This window comes from Embiotoca jacksoni, unplaced genomic scaffold (genome assembly GCF_022577435.1).
Source record: "Embiotoca jacksoni isolate LCO1_2020_lvr unplaced genomic scaffold, fEmbJac1.0.p SCAF_9, whole genome shotgun sequence".
NCBI classification, from domain to species: Eukaryota; Metazoa; Chordata; class Actinopteri; family Embiotocidae; genus Embiotoca; species Embiotoca jacksoni.
Genome location: NW_027185447.1, coordinates 18471500 through 18486353, shown reverse-complemented (window position 1 = coordinate 18486353; position 14854 = coordinate 18471500). Strand labels below are relative to the sequence as shown.

The 14854-nt window shown below is 40.3% G+C and overlaps 2 protein-coding genes across 4 annotated transcripts; both read right to left on the bottom strand.

Annotated features, from left to right (window-relative positions):
* Nucleotides 1–190: 190 nt before the first annotated feature.
* wasb (WASP actin nucleation promoting factor b) lies at nucleotides 191–4359 on the bottom strand. 2 transcript variants are annotated; one of them, XM_069140651.1, is made up of 11 exons: nucleotides 4145–4359; nucleotides 3165–3305; nucleotides 2902–2988; nucleotides 2619–2715; nucleotides 2192–2221; nucleotides 2058–2093; nucleotides 1752–1941; nucleotides 1446–1621; nucleotides 730–1337; nucleotides 499–607; nucleotides 191–409 (listed from the first exon to the last, which is right to left on the bottom strand). In XM_069140651.1, exons 1-11 carry the CDS (start codon nucleotides 4235–4237, stop codon nucleotides 351–353), a joined length of 1626 nt encoding a protein of 541 aa, XP_068996752.1. In that variant the 5' UTR covers nucleotides 4238–4359; the 3' UTR covers nucleotides 191–350. The 2 variants fall into 2 exon arrangements, with proteins under 2 accessions (XP_068996752.1, XP_068996753.1); XM_069140652.1 differs by having other exon boundaries at nucleotides 1752–1938.
* A 210-nt stretch (nucleotides 4360–4569) lies between these two features.
* LOC138192947 (sodium-coupled neutral amino acid transporter 3-like) lies at nucleotides 4570–14284 on the bottom strand. Of its 2 annotated transcripts, none has more exons than XM_069140654.1 (16): nucleotides 14190–14284; nucleotides 10526–10594; nucleotides 10280–10361; nucleotides 10026–10141; nucleotides 9102–9175; nucleotides 8905–8997; nucleotides 8719–8800; nucleotides 8536–8618; nucleotides 8317–8375; nucleotides 8101–8238; nucleotides 7811–7890; nucleotides 7587–7687; nucleotides 7373–7497; nucleotides 6247–6391; nucleotides 6014–6117; nucleotides 4570–5894 (listed from the first exon to the last, which is right to left on the bottom strand). In XM_069140654.1, exons 2-16 carry the CDS (start codon nucleotides 10564–10566, stop codon nucleotides 5790–5792), a joined length of 1428 nt encoding a protein of 475 aa, XP_068996755.1. In that variant the 5' UTR covers nucleotides 10567–10594; nucleotides 14190–14284; the 3' UTR covers nucleotides 4570–5789. The 2 variants fall into 2 exon arrangements, with proteins under 2 accessions (XP_068996755.1, XP_068996754.1); XM_069140653.1 differs by lacking the exon at nucleotides 14190–14284 and adding an exon at nucleotides 12430–13255.
* Between the last annotated feature and the right edge of the window lie 570 nt (nucleotides 14285–14854).

The following is a 14854-nucleotide window of genomic DNA, read 5'->3' as shown; positions in this document are numbered from 1 at the left end:
AGATTTAGTATTGTGTGTTGGTGTTCTGTCATATACTGTTTTACAGATTTTTAAAAAGAAGAAAAACAAGTTCTTTTCCAGCCATCATTCACCTTCATCGTGAGTAACACAGTGCTATGTGTTGTTATGCAGATGAATCCTGCACTGGAAATGTTAGAACAAAATATATAAAACTCTCGTAAATCTGTCCTTTCTAGTCTTTTATATTGAATTACTTGTTTATTTATTTACTTTATCACCGACACAGTAACCTCACATATACGAGTTGTTCTCCAGTTTGCAGATACAAATCATCACGTGTAACAATGTGGCCGTTTAAAACCAAATCCACAACTGAGCTAAGCTCGACATCAGTCGTCCCATTCATCGTCATCATCATCTTCATCGCCGCCCTCCTCTTCACTTTCATCTGAAAGAAGGATCAAATATAAAGATGAGGGATTTTGTTGCCCTGACGGTTCCACTCATGCACCACATGTGTAAAGATGTAATATTTACCAGAGGAATGGATGACTTTACTCCTCTTCTGCATGACCATCATGAGAGCTCCAACGATGCCCTCACCTGATTCTGATGTAGCTTGACCTGAATCAGGGCTTTCTGTCACCTGTAGCACACAGCAGGAAACGAGACGATGTTTAAACACCAAAATCTCTCAAAGAAGATTAAAATTTTGACACATTGCAGCCAGACAATCAAAATATCTTTGAGACAACCAAGTTGCTTTACATTTTTGAGCTTCTTCCCCAGTCGAATCTGATCAAGCAGAGCCCCTCTGCTCTCTCCTTTTCCGGAGGATGCGGGAGCAGGTGTTGATGGGGGCCCGCCAGAGAAGGGAGGAGGAGCTGGGAAGTCTGAAGGAACAGACATCTGGGGAGGTGGAGGCGGAGGCGGAGGCGGAGGTGGAGGCGGAGGCGGTGGGGGACCTCCTCCTCCACCACCTCCCATTCCTCTGCTGGGACTAGATGGGACAGGCGGAGGTGGGAAACCTATGGAGTGCTGCTGGCTTGAGGGCGGCGGGGGAGGAGGCAGGTTGTGGGAGGACATCGGGGTTGAAGGCTTTGAGGATGATGATGGCAAATGAGGTGGTGCGGAGTGTGCTGGTGGTGGGGGCGGAGGTGGCCCACCACGGCTTGTTGAAGGTGGTGGCGGCGGCAGTCCTCCACGTGCTGGAGGCGGGTGTGGAGGTGGGGTCCCTCGCTGCGACTGGCCTGGGATGGGAGGCAGGGGGCCAGAGCGACCTCGAGGAGGTGGAGGGGTTGGAGCAGAGGGACTGGAGCCGGGCAGAGGAGGCAGGGGCCCCGGTCTGCCAGGTGGAGGTGGTGGAGGTACAGCAGCTATAATGGAACAAGATAAAACTCAGGCCAAGCTTTACACTGATACATCAGCCTGTAGGGAGCAGTGAGATTGATAAGTAGGTTCAAATGGGGCAGCGTAACTCTCACCTCTGTTCACCTCCTTTTTGACTGCCTCCAGGCCTCCCGACTGCTCAATGACATTATAGATGAGCTGGGAAGTCTTTTCATCCTTCATCTCAGCTTCACCAATGCCAGCCTGGGACAGCAGCTTCAAAAGGTCAGGGTCAAGGTTGTTGGGGTCAAAGCCGACATGAGATACATGCCTGACAGGAGACAAAAGAATAATTCAGTTCAACTTGCAAAATATTGACAATATTGTAAAACTTCTGTGATCATTGACTAAACTTCACTGCCTGACGTCACGGCAGTGCATTCAGTGACTCCTACACTCACTTAAATCCACTGGGTGCTCCAATGTCTGCTTTGGAGAATTTGGGGGCTTTTTTCTTGCTCTTCTTGTCCTTCTTTCCTTTGCCCATCAGAGCGGTGGGTGGAGGCATCGAGCGATAGCGTGAAGACTGGATATCCGGGTTATGGATGTCCACAGTGGCCATGTGGAAAGAACCAGGGCTAGTGGATGCTGCTTTTGGAGGAAACACAGAGTACAACACTGGTTGGTATGCTCTTATTATATCATTTCATGCATCACTGGTGGTAGTAAGAATTACAATATTATTATGAGGTGGAGGAGTTACACACATTTGTCAGGTGGATTTCGAGGCAGGGAACCTCTATCTACAGTGGCAGGAAAAGAGAAAGAATTAAATTTACCCTAATAGTTTGATACTTGTTTTAATGGCATACTGCAGTGATAAAGCTCGTTGCTATCTTACCACTAGTCTGCAGGGGGCGCTGTTTCTTGTCTGTCAATAACAAAGAGGTGAGAGAAACCATTTTGCATCACTATAATACTTATGCAGCTATTATACGTTTAAAATCAATGAGCCATTGTTTTCCATAAAAAGTATGAAATTAACAATTATTTATCATTCATTAGTCTGTTGGCATTTGCAATATTGTTCAAAAAAATACCATCTAAATTTAATTTCTGTTAAACGGATAAGGAAGTCTGTGCAATAGGCTACTTTCATTTATGTTATATTTGTTTTTCAACAAACAAAACAATAGCCTAATAGCATATAATATACACAAACATATTTCAAATGGAAATATGGTAATGAATCATAATGTTCAAAAATGTATTTCCTGCTTTCTAATTCTAAGAACAAACGTGAAAGCAAAGGCGATGAACTCGCTGACCGTGCCGGTTGTTTCTCTGGTTGATTTTCTCCTGGACAGCGTTTTGGAAGGCTTTTGCCTCCTGCTCCTCAGAGAAGTTCAGTCCAACTTGACATTCCTACAACACAGTGTGTAAAAAAATGCACAATTAATCAAATACATGTGTCTCTGAAACAATACTTCAAGATTTGATGTAGATTTGTGACCTATTAGGGGTTCTTTTTTTTTTTTTTAACAGAAATAAGTGCATGGCATCACTTTAAAACTACAAATGCAGAAAGGGGTCAAATGAGGCCGTGCTTACATCTGCAGCAAAAGTATGAAAGTACGGCTGCGGAATGGAGTAAACAATTTGGTTGTAGAGCTCCTGCTCCCAAACCAGCTTCCCAGCCTGTGGAAAAACAGGATGAATGTCAGTGTTTAAGTATTGCTCATGTAACATTGGAGTCATCTTGTGTCATTGTTTCATGACTTTAAAAGGACAACTTATTAACAGTGATTAGTTCATCAGCATTCGTCCTTATTTGTACATGCTTTGGTATAAGGCAGCATTTTCGGAGAGGTTACCTTCAGATCAAACATGCGTATGAAGTAGGAGCGCTGAGGGTTGTCTTTGACGAAGCAGACCACTCCAGTGAGCTGCAGGCTCCACACGGATGGATTGTGAGGCAGAGCCATGAAAAGCTGTGCGACCGCACTGACCACGGACTGAACCCACAAAAAGCACACCGTGAGGACAGTTCAGAGCTGAGAAAAGCATTTCATTGCACTTCATATGTAACTTTGCAGTGTTGCGCTGAGAATTAACTTCCTCGTCTGCGTGAGCTCTTCATTTTCCACTACAACTGTCTACATCATCAGAACTAAAGCTCCAGGTGTTCTACTTTTTGGTTGTAATGCTTCTCTGACACAATAATGGACAGAATGTTTCACCTCTGCCAAAAGAGAGCCAGGAACAAAACTACTTCTGCTCTACTTGCTAGACTAAACACAAGTATAGCGTCTAATTCTGACAGCAGAGGAACAATTGGTTCAGCCACCATTTCCTGTAACAGCTACCTCCTTTTTTTTTTAATGAAATAATATCAGCAAATACTTTAAACTGCATTTACATCAATGTACAATAGGTTGATGCTTGAAGAAAATATATCTTCGAAAGAGACTGGACTTCAAAAGGACCAAAATGGATCAATAAATAAACAGTAAGTGTTTTTAAAAAGGCATTTGAAAAAGGGATGGAACGACAAGATTTTGGATAGTCGAGTTAGATATATAATTTAACCGCTCGTAGCTCATTGTTTTACCATCAGCAGTGATCATTCAAATTCAGAAAATGATGTTAAGGCAGGAGAGAGAATATATATATTCAAATTCATATTTTTGTGCAGCTGTCACATTTAAGTGTCTGTACTGTCTTTAATACCTCCTCCTTTCGCTTTCAGAGTCAAACCTATCATCAGAAAAAAACAAAACACAAGTGAGAACAGATAAAGCAGAATATGATCCCTGGAGAGGTCAATCCCTTCCCAGGTCAGTCCAGAACTTACAGCACACCTTCTGCCCAGCATTTCCTCCAGCTTCTCATTCTCCTGTGGGCTCAGCAGAGAGCTCTCTGCTTTACTTTTAGATCCACGGCTCATGGTCCTCCAACAAGTCTATCAGTTGATCCTAAATCTTTTTGAGTCCAGCATTTAAAAAAAAGCCGTCCCTGCTACACTGTCAGAACGCTCTCCACCGTCAGCTCTACAGTCAAGGAAGTTTCTCTTCTCTGTTCTGTGCACACATCAACTCAAAGCAGGAAACAGACAACCGCACTTCTGTAACCCCCACTTTTCTTCTTTCACTCCGACGCAGAGCACATGAATGTGTCACTTCCATTTTCAGAAGGAGGCAGTGAACTGTTGCTCTTTCCCTGCTGTGAATCTCTTGATTTTTTTCAAAATGGATTAAAAAAGCAACACACGTACGTATGTACAAATGAAAGACATATATTTTATTGATAGATAACATTCACATGAATTTAAAAATGTACAGGATGAATAACAAAGTTAACAGATGTTTTAGTCAAATTTGAAAAAGGAAACAAAAAAAAAAAAAAGACGCCATTCATTTGAACTTAAAATTCATAGGTCATATTCAACATACTGAAGAGTTTCTGGAACTGCTGAAGCACACACAGCATTTCTAACACTGCATGTTTTAATCCATAATTTTGAATTGGCCTTAGCTGAACGTGATTAAAAAGAAAATAGTGTTCCATTCTCTTAATGTGATACAATAAATATGTTCTTTGGTTTGCAGCTATGGAAGTTTCGGGTTACATAAAAAAACCACTTCTCTGTTGACTCATGCGGTTGTCAGTAAACTGTCTGTTTGACCTTCAAGAATAACAGCAAAATCCCACAAATGACACTATTTGTTGGATCAGTGAGCACCTCAGACTCAGATGATGATCAACTTTACAACAGTCACGTAAAGTCTCAGAAAAGATTCAAATTAAAAACAATTAAAAAAGATATTACATTATACACATTCATTGAGTTCTGTGTAAGAAGTCACTGAAAATTGTATGTTGATCAAAAGGAATTGTTTGTGTGGATCTGCAGACAAATCCTCGCTGGTCATTTTTAGCTGAATGGGGGAAGTTTAGGGAAATATGAGCAATACTGCAGTAGCAGATTTGACAGTCTTCAAAATGTAATAAAACTGCAAGTGACGAATGAGCGAACTGAGCTGTTGTGTTTTGTTTGATGTAGAGTTAACACCTGGGAAAAGGGCGCGACTGCTTTTCCACACCATCAAACTTGAGATGGTAGGGAAGTACACTGGAAAGATGTAGGCGGTGACTGAGCTATTCCACGGAACTGCAGACATCCATACTCCAAACTGGGATTTCCATTTTAGTCCATTCATCTACACATGACCCTAAACAACATAGTTGCTTCGAGCCGTGATGGATTTTTATTCAGTCAGAACACACCACTTTGTATTCTTATACATCTGTGTTCTGTGTCAGCTTCATCATTTTTTTTATTTTTATTTTTTTTTTAATACAGACGAAGATTCTTCATGTATCCTTTCTCTTGTGTGTCCAAACTTTGCTGTTTGGTTTTGGACGAGAACTCTGCAGATTGGGGTAATTTAATGAGAGGGAGCGCTTTGGCTCACATTCTGTTTGTTGAGTCGTGGCAGCTAGTGGCCGCCTCCACTTCGCGACTCTCCGGTCACCCAGTCGATGATAATAAATGACAGACTCATGACCATAAAGATGAATCCCAATGCAGTAAAGCATGCGGCCTGCAGGCGTGGAAGGAAAGAAAACAACATTTGTACCAACAACACCTTAAAATAATACATGGGAGATTTAAATAACCAAGAAAAATTCATATCTGATAGCTGGAGGAACTGATTTGTACCTGAATCTTGGGTCTTGACATAAGAGGCTCCTGTTCTTCAGGAACAATCCGGATGTAGAAGATCCCAGGGAGGATGAAAATGAGGCTGGGGGCAGATGTGGCTCCTGAAAATGATGGGGGAGAATTTAGGGTTATCAGCAGTAAGCCATTAAGACAGTTTACGGATGATATACAGTAGTTCACTCTGCACAATCTGCAGTGAAGACCAGACCATTCTTCCTGTGTAAACTTACCGATGATGCCAAAGATGTCGCGGATGGAGGGCACAAATATAACAAGCACGTTGACGATGAAGATAAGACAAATTGCAATGATGGTGTGTCGTGCCCAATGGAAAGGCTTCTCAGGGAACAGGATCTGAAGCAAGGCTCTGCGAATCTGCAGACATAAAGAAAGGAGAAAGGAGGAAATGAGAGGAGAAGAATGTTATTTTTGTCCGACTTTCACAAGCAGCTTCACTCTTTTATAGCTCAGTGTGAAGCTTAGCATGAAAACAGCTAGCCTAGCTTTGTGTTTCTAAATCCATAGATCATTCTGAAAATTAATGACACGTTAAAAAAAAAGCTCCTAACAGGTAACACATTAGTGAAACAAGAAACATTAGGTCTGAGGGGTTTCACTCTGGCTGGCACAGAGCTGAAAGAGTCAATAATTTCAGTGCCTTGATAAAAAAAGAACTATTCTTATTCTCTGAGATTTACAGAAATCCTTTGGTAGTGCCAGTTATGTAGCCTCTACATCACATGTTGTAAAGGCTACATTAGTTTTGTTTTGGAAGTGTGATATTAAGATTGTAAATTCAAGATCTGTCCAGGCAATATTGTTAAGAAGCAAAGTAAGAGACTGGCAAGACTCCTTATTTGCCTTATGTGCCCACGGTTAGCTGAGAAATAGCGTAGGATTTTAACTTGTGCCACCCAGGATAAAAAAAAAAAAAAAACTTTAAGTTAAATTTAAGTTTTATATGTTTTTGAAACGTCAGCCTTTGAGGAGTCTTTTAATGCTGAAACCAATTATTTTCACGCTCATCACAAGTTCAAAGAGCCCAAAAATGTTGTTTTGCTTGACCAACAGTCTAAATGTCTTTAACACTTAACCGATGATCAAAACAGTTGTTGCTAAATTTTCCGTCTAAGGAAATAATTTAAGCTCGATGTTTGTTTAAACTCTATTTTTCTCTTTTTGTCTCTTAGTTTTATAAAAAAAAAAATTTTTTTTTAGATCTACTTTTATCATTAAAAAATATAAAATAATAAAAAATGTTGAAGTTTAATATGTGGAAACTGTAAAAACTATACAAGCCATTATTCTTGTTTTTGATATAAATATCTTTCTAAATTAATATAATGGATGTCTTACCGGGAAGAGAACCACGGGGACAGTCAGAGTGACGGCTACCAGCACAGCCAGCCGCACACAGAGAACCAGGACATCCAGCGGGTCCACGCGAATGTAGGTGTGTAACAGCTCTGACTCCACACCACCTACCCTCAGAGAATGACAAGCGGGTCATTCATCTGAAATCTCACAACATCGAGTGACCTTTGACTCTCAGGAGTGAAGAGTGTCTTACCGAAAAAGGTGAGGTAACCGAAAAGAGCGGTCAGCAGGTACATGACAAACATGGCCAGGATGGAGACGTTGGCAACTTTCTGCATGCGTTTCTTCGTGGGACTAAAGTAAAGCAAAAGCAGCAAAAATCACATTATTCACACCAACATTTAGTAAAGTTCTGTTTTTGCCAATAAAGGAATCCCATTTGGATTTTGTGGAAGGTATTATGAGATTCTGACTCACTCTCGTAGCTCAGTGTAGATCGGTAGCACCTCTGGGTGGCAGACAAAAGCAAACGCCAGGATTGGGACGGTATAAGCCGTCTAAAAGCCAAAACACAGCAAAGGTCATTGAGTCACACACAATTAAATGCTTATTTTATTCCCAGCACTGCTGAAATAACACACTGTGGTGCTGTTGACTTAACACACTCTGGTGCAGAAAATGCGTCAGTGAGTGTTAACCATGAAATAAAAATACACATGAAAATAAAGGAACTGGCACAAGCAATGTGAAAAGTCTTTCTCTCGAACCTGTGAGTTGATGGTAAATAGTTTGGCATCACAGAAGTGGTCTGTGCTGTTAAGGGCAGTGTGTTGGCCACCAATAGAACTTGTGTTGTGATTTTCACCATCCAGCGGACACGGGATGTTGAATTTCTTGTATATAACCTGCGGAGACATACCGATAGTTGAAACAAAGATAAATATTACATGAAAGAGCGGTTTGCTATAATGTATGTATCTTACCGAGATGACGAAAAACACCATGCAGGAGAGGGAGAAGCCGCTTGTATAGCCAAGGTAACCTGGATTGCAATAACAACAACGTGTTGTATAAATATTTATGAATGCAGACAGTAGAGTGTGGAAGTGATGATGACAAAGCAAAACAAACATGGGTAGTGGAGACATGGAAGAGTATAAGGAATGAATGAAACAAAAGGAAAACAGAATGAAAAAACATACCAAGTTGTTTCATGAGTGCTAGAGGGAGGATGATGAGAGCACTAACAATCACGATCAAGTAGTTTCCATTCAAGAACCACTCTCTGAGAGACAGTCGGACAAACAGATGATAAAATCAGTACACCACTAAAACAAAAAACTGGAACTGCATCTGAAGCAGAAAAAAAGACTTTTGACACTCACCCTGTGTTTTCGTGTTTACCCATTAAAGCGTAAATAACCAGCGGGAGCTCCGACTTTACAATGAAGAGATAGCTGGACATTGCTGAGGAGGAAGGAGAACAAGCTTGTGTTGGTATACGTGAATGTTTAGTCTTATCTGATTGAAGTCAGAAACTTTTTATGACACAAGTAATGCCACGACATTACCTCCTATGTTGTGAACTGTTATGATGCAGCCGGCCACCATTTTCCCTGGGTTGCCAAAAGCCCGGTTCCCGAGCTGCTCGTAGGCTCTAATGCCTTAAAAACAACACAGACATGAAACGGTACGTGACGAGTTATATACATGTGACTTTTTGGCTGTATATACTAGATTGTATGCGTTCAGTCACGCCCTGCCTTACCAACAACTCCAGCACTTTTCAGCAGGAGATGAATTGAATATGCAGACAGAATAGCAATGAACAATAACAGGATTCTGAAACACACAAGAACGAGACGGTAATTCATCCATTAAAACTACACGACAATTTTTTTTTTTTCTTTTAAGTGACATCTTTAGAAAGTAATTCTGATATTTAATTGTTCTTTAGATTGTTGTCATTTTGTGTTTTTTTTTTCCCCAGCCAATCAAGAGAGTTTGGCTTTGAGTGATCAGCTCTCCCGCCAATACTATATGTATATAGTTCTACTACTATATGTTTTACATCTAGAGCTCACGCAGGTGGAAACAAACAGAAACACTATCATCCTGCTGCCACCACACATACCTGTCCAAACACAAATACACACAGAGGATCAGATGATGCGCACTATGTGGCCTTACTTCTGACCTTATAACTAAACTATCAACTATGTCCAGTCTGTGTCCGTAATCTCTGACCTAATGTTAGCGCTGGTGTCAACTGTCAGCCAAAGTTCTGACCTATTGAATATAATGTGCTATAAAAGACATAAAACATAAACAGAATATAAAAAAATAAAACATAAAACATAGTAGTTGTTAAGAAAATCTTTTTAAGAAGTAGCTATTTGAAAAAGTGAGGACCAGCCGAGACTACTTTACTTAACCGTCTACAATTCATAAACTCACATGACACACGCAGCCTATTTGTGTTGCTTTTAGGAGTATGTACATTTGGCCTCAAATACTAAATATAAATCACAAGAAGCTAAAATCAATATGCTCCACTTTGCACAACGAGGGACAACTTCAACACTGAGCAATATATATTTACCTACATTAACCATATACAAACACACATACTGACAAAAGGCATTTGGTTCAGCCAAAGTTGGGATAGTGCGTGTTTGGCTCGCAGACTCACATAAACAGAATGATTCCGGTGTTGGACATTGCATAAGCCAATCCCAGAATTCCACTGCCCATTATGGCGTTACTGAGGTTAAAGATGGACATGCCAAAAGAAGTCTTTCCCTCGAACTGCAGTGAGAGAACGACACAGGATGTTACAGAGACAATTTGTTTTTTTAAACAAAAATGACGTAAACCATGTCGATAGTCTTTACCGTGTTTTATTTTACAACAGCAAACATATGTTGGATAATAAAAAGCACTCACGTCTGTAAAGCTCATTTCAGCCTTTGCACCAATTTTATGTGGGAGAAACTCTGAGTGTTCCATGGCATCGAGCCCATCAAACCTACGGAGGAATAACCAGTGAGTAAAAAGGAAGAAGCTTTAAGGGTGGAAAAGCTTGTGTATTTGGTGGACAAAGTTTAGAGACATAAATATATTTCAAACATTTGAATTCTTTGCAGTGATATGATGCACTCATCAGTCTGTATTTCTTATCTTGTGTCTTACCCATCCTCCCTGCTGTGGCCATTAATCTTCTGAAGCTCCATTTCGGTTGCCGAGTTTGATCAACTTTATCTGTAAGTGGAGAAAACAGATGTTTAATTTATGATATACTAATTTGCCAATAGCTCCCATAAATATGGCAAATATTATGCAGGGATTATTTTTACAGGACATCCATAACATTCCAGCACTGCTAAAGCACAGATCTGGCCAACATCACCATGTGTCTTTGTAACTACTTCACATTGTTTCTGTATGCATCACCTTTTATGTGATCTGTCTTAACTTCTTAAAAGGGGAGACAAGACCCCAGAATTTTAGGAAGATAAAGGAGTGTTGATATTTTTACAACAGTAAACAGTGTTGGCTCTGGTCTACAGAACAATAAATGTAGAGTAACGTTACAGTGGCAGACTGGGGAAGGTGTTCAAATACCAAAATCTCTTTTAAAGGCAGACTAATTCCTTTTTGAGAGGGAGCCACAGCACTCAAGGAACAGTGCTATAATACAAACATAAAAGACTTCTTGGTTTCAGAAGGGCAGACCTATTTATAAAGTCCTGAGACACAACACTGTAATTTTTCCCACTTGCCAAAGACAACAAGAAGGTTGCCTTTTTTTTTTCTTTTGGCAATGCAAAAGTCCTTAATCACTGCTTTCTTTGGAGTCCTGCTCCCTCTCAGATATAAGGACAAAAAAAACAACAAAAAAAACACACAAAAAAAATCCCAGATGACTGCGCTCTCCAGAAAATGGGGCACTTTTGTTTGGGGTGTGAGTCCACTTAAAGCCTGTGTGACATAAAAGGCTTTAAGTGTTGTGCGAGGACTTATGTCGCTCTAATCTGCTGTGGGCCACACAAAGCTGGTATGGACACACTCGGGGAATGAGCGTGGGTCTGTACTGCTGCCACGGGGTCATGGGATACTTCCCCTTATCTGTGGGTCAAAACTGCCCTCAGGGTTTTCACATCTGACCAGTCCATGTTGCCATTCCTTACAAGTTTTCACACAAAACTGGAATGTTTTTTTTTTTTTTTTTTTTTTTAACAGTCCTACGCTCGGCACTGAACGCGCCTGTTGACGTACAATAATCCACGCAAGTTGGTGCTTGATAGCAGTGGGCAACCGAGATAAACAAAGGGTTCCTGTGTAAATGCTGCTATTTAGGCTAAATACAGAGTAGCCTTTTCCCTGCACACTGGCCTCGGGTCAAGTTTGGTTAAAGTCACTTTCTTCAGCTTCATCCCCGATGACTTTCCCATGGCCCATAGCCAACACATACAACCAACAGAGCGTGCACTAAATGTCAGGAATAGTTTGGAATTCAACTTTCACCAAAAGACAGTTTGAGTGGATTAAATACCTCAAGACTTATATTGTAAAAGGCAGATTTTTTTTTTTTTTTTTTTACTACTGTGGTTTGCATTTTAAAGGGTGGCGGGGGAGGAAGGGGGGGGGGGGTGAAGAAACTATACGAACCTGGTTAACTACGATCTTGTTCCACATTATAAATTTTATTGGCCAGGAGGGCAGCTCTTACACATTGGAAAGAGTGTAGCTCTTACGCAGTGGAAAAAAATGGGGAAAAAAAAGTATCCTACTTCAGTACTTTCCATCTATTTATACAAACAATATGCCACTTTATTAAGTGTTCAATATGTTGTAATCACAAAACATATGTGAATTAAACATGAAATCATCTATGTAACAATCTTTTCAATAAACAAATAATTTTAGGTTAACGATAGTAGATAATACTATGCCTTACTATCTAGCAGTGTGTACCACATGGCTTTTGTCTGACGCAAGACCAGCACACTATTGATAGCTAGCCCTTCTCTTCTTTTCCTCAACATCTAACACAAGGAAGCATGTAAAGGACACACATTATGCCGGCAACTTACCCGGTGACCAGGAAGAAGACTAGTTTTCCTTTCTGAATATTGTCAGAGTAAATCCTTATGCAAATTCAATCAATTTCAGACTCTTCCAATAGGTGTATATATAGCTTTGTTCTTAGGAGTCTCTCCAAAGCTCCTTGGTAAGTGAGAAGAGAGAGTGAGAGGGATTAAGGGCTGGGAGGAGGCACAGCAGTAGGAAATGGGAACACCCATAATTAACCCTTTGTTAAACAAGCCACAGGTAGTGTGAGAGTTGCAGAGACCCCTTGCAGGAGCACTCTCCCCAGGTGTCTCCACCGAAATGGTTGTGAACACTAGTACACTAGTACTGGTACTAATACAAAGGCAATGAATTAAAAGTAGTTTTCAGAGACCGTCTGTGCTACAAGGCTACAAGAGGCCCATTAATCAAAAGGGCTTCTGCAGTTCATACAACAGGCTAACCATGACATTATGCATGCAGAGAGGAGGGGCGAAGTGTTATATGAGGTGGGCTTTGTTACAGCATGGGCGGATATTGAGTGACAGTCTACATCCTGCTGCAAGTCATAGGGATAGTAATTAGCTTAGGAGACAAGTGCTTTTCTAAGATTCCTCACATGTGAATGTGCTTAAGAGTGGAAACAGTGAATGTACTTCATTGAAAAAAAGAAACAACAGTTAGACCTGAGCTGACGTGTAGTGCTGGACGAGCATATTAATCCTTTAAATGTTCCCACGCAGTTGTAGTATTTCAGAAAAATGAGGATTTATATCATGTTTTCAATGACAGAAAACACAGAAGACATCTCCATATCATATATAAATATATATGACATACAATGAACAAAATATTGAAATGCTGTGCAGGATAATACACTTCCTGGAAACGGCAGCAACACATGGCCAACCTGTTAGCACTTCATCAGAACAGAAATATCACCCACTTCTCGAAGATGACATTTCAGTTGGCTGATAAAGTTAAACTCAACTGTGATAGAAGCTTTGGCAGCACACCCAAGAAACACCCACATTTTCTTTATCTCCCCAGGACACAAATGTCTTGCTGGAAAATGTATCTTTCTGTTGTGTTAAGATTGTATCTGGTGCTAGAGCACATGATCGAATGGGTCTTTATATTTTTTATGTTTTATGTTTAGGCAGTTGGATATCATGAGAAAATCAAATCACCACAATCACATTTCAGTTGAGGTTATTTACAACAGTTTGCGAGCAATGTTTCAAAATGAAGGTCAGTACAGATGGTGTGAATATTTAACAGTTAATAAAAAAAAAAGCTACTCATTGGTCTTAAATGACCTCAATGATCTGATGAGTTAAAATTGTGATTTAGAAAAAAAATCAAGGCAATTATCATAATACATTGCATACATGTTTAAAATACAGTTAAACAAGGAGGTATTTTGTCTCCATAAAAGTGCCAAAAACATTTAATGTTAGTTTTGTTCCTACAGTCAGGCCAGCATTTCCAGCCAAGATGATCTCCCATTTCAGTTGGTAATTTGCTGTGGATGCTGCCAGCAGGTCAGACGGACCGCAAATGAGAGGATAAAAATATCCTCTGTTGAAAAGTTAGAGCAGAAAACCAGGGACAATACATGTGGATGTTCTTTGTATCCTTGTTTCTTCGGTCATTGTTACAGTATTATCAGTGGCAACGACAACAATTTACTCCACTGTCTTTCACCGTCTATGAATGGGAAGTTTTGTTTCAGCCCATATAGTGGAAAAGAGTGGTCTGCAGGTCTTCAACTGGTACGCACCTCTCTAATAGCAGTCAGTCAGATGGAAGTCTTCAGTCTCGACAGAGGAAACAGGATAAAAGTTAAAACTTGTTGGCTGGTTCACATCCACCACCGGCTTTCCAAAGAGTTATGAAGTTCTCTGCAGCTGGAAGATGAAAAAAAAAAATGAGGGAGGGAGGGAGGTAGCAATCGCGCGCGTAAATACATTTCCTGCCATGTCACAAGTGAGTCACTCCCTTCTTTCAGAGAGACCAGGCCACACGTGGTGCTCTGTTCACTTTTTAAATACTATAATCAGATTGTATGCTTTTGAACACTGGTGTTATTGATCCTTTTTACCCTCCGGAACATTCTGGAACACCAAAACAGTTTTTTCTAATGTAATCTAAACCTTAAGCTAAGTAATAAAAAAAAACTACAGTCTAATTAAAATACACTGCTTACTGACCTACATTACAGTTATTGTAATGTATCTGTGCAGCTGGTAGTGTCAAAATGTGTTGCAGTGGAAAATTACTTTTCATTTTTTCCCTGAGCTGCAGCATTGTGTCATCAGCTCACTAACATCGCCCCCTAGTGGGCAGAAATACAACGTTTAAAAAACAAAAGAAATCCTGTTTAGTAAAGTATACAAATACAAGCTATATGGTCCCCAAATGTGATCATTAAAAATTAATGTTGCC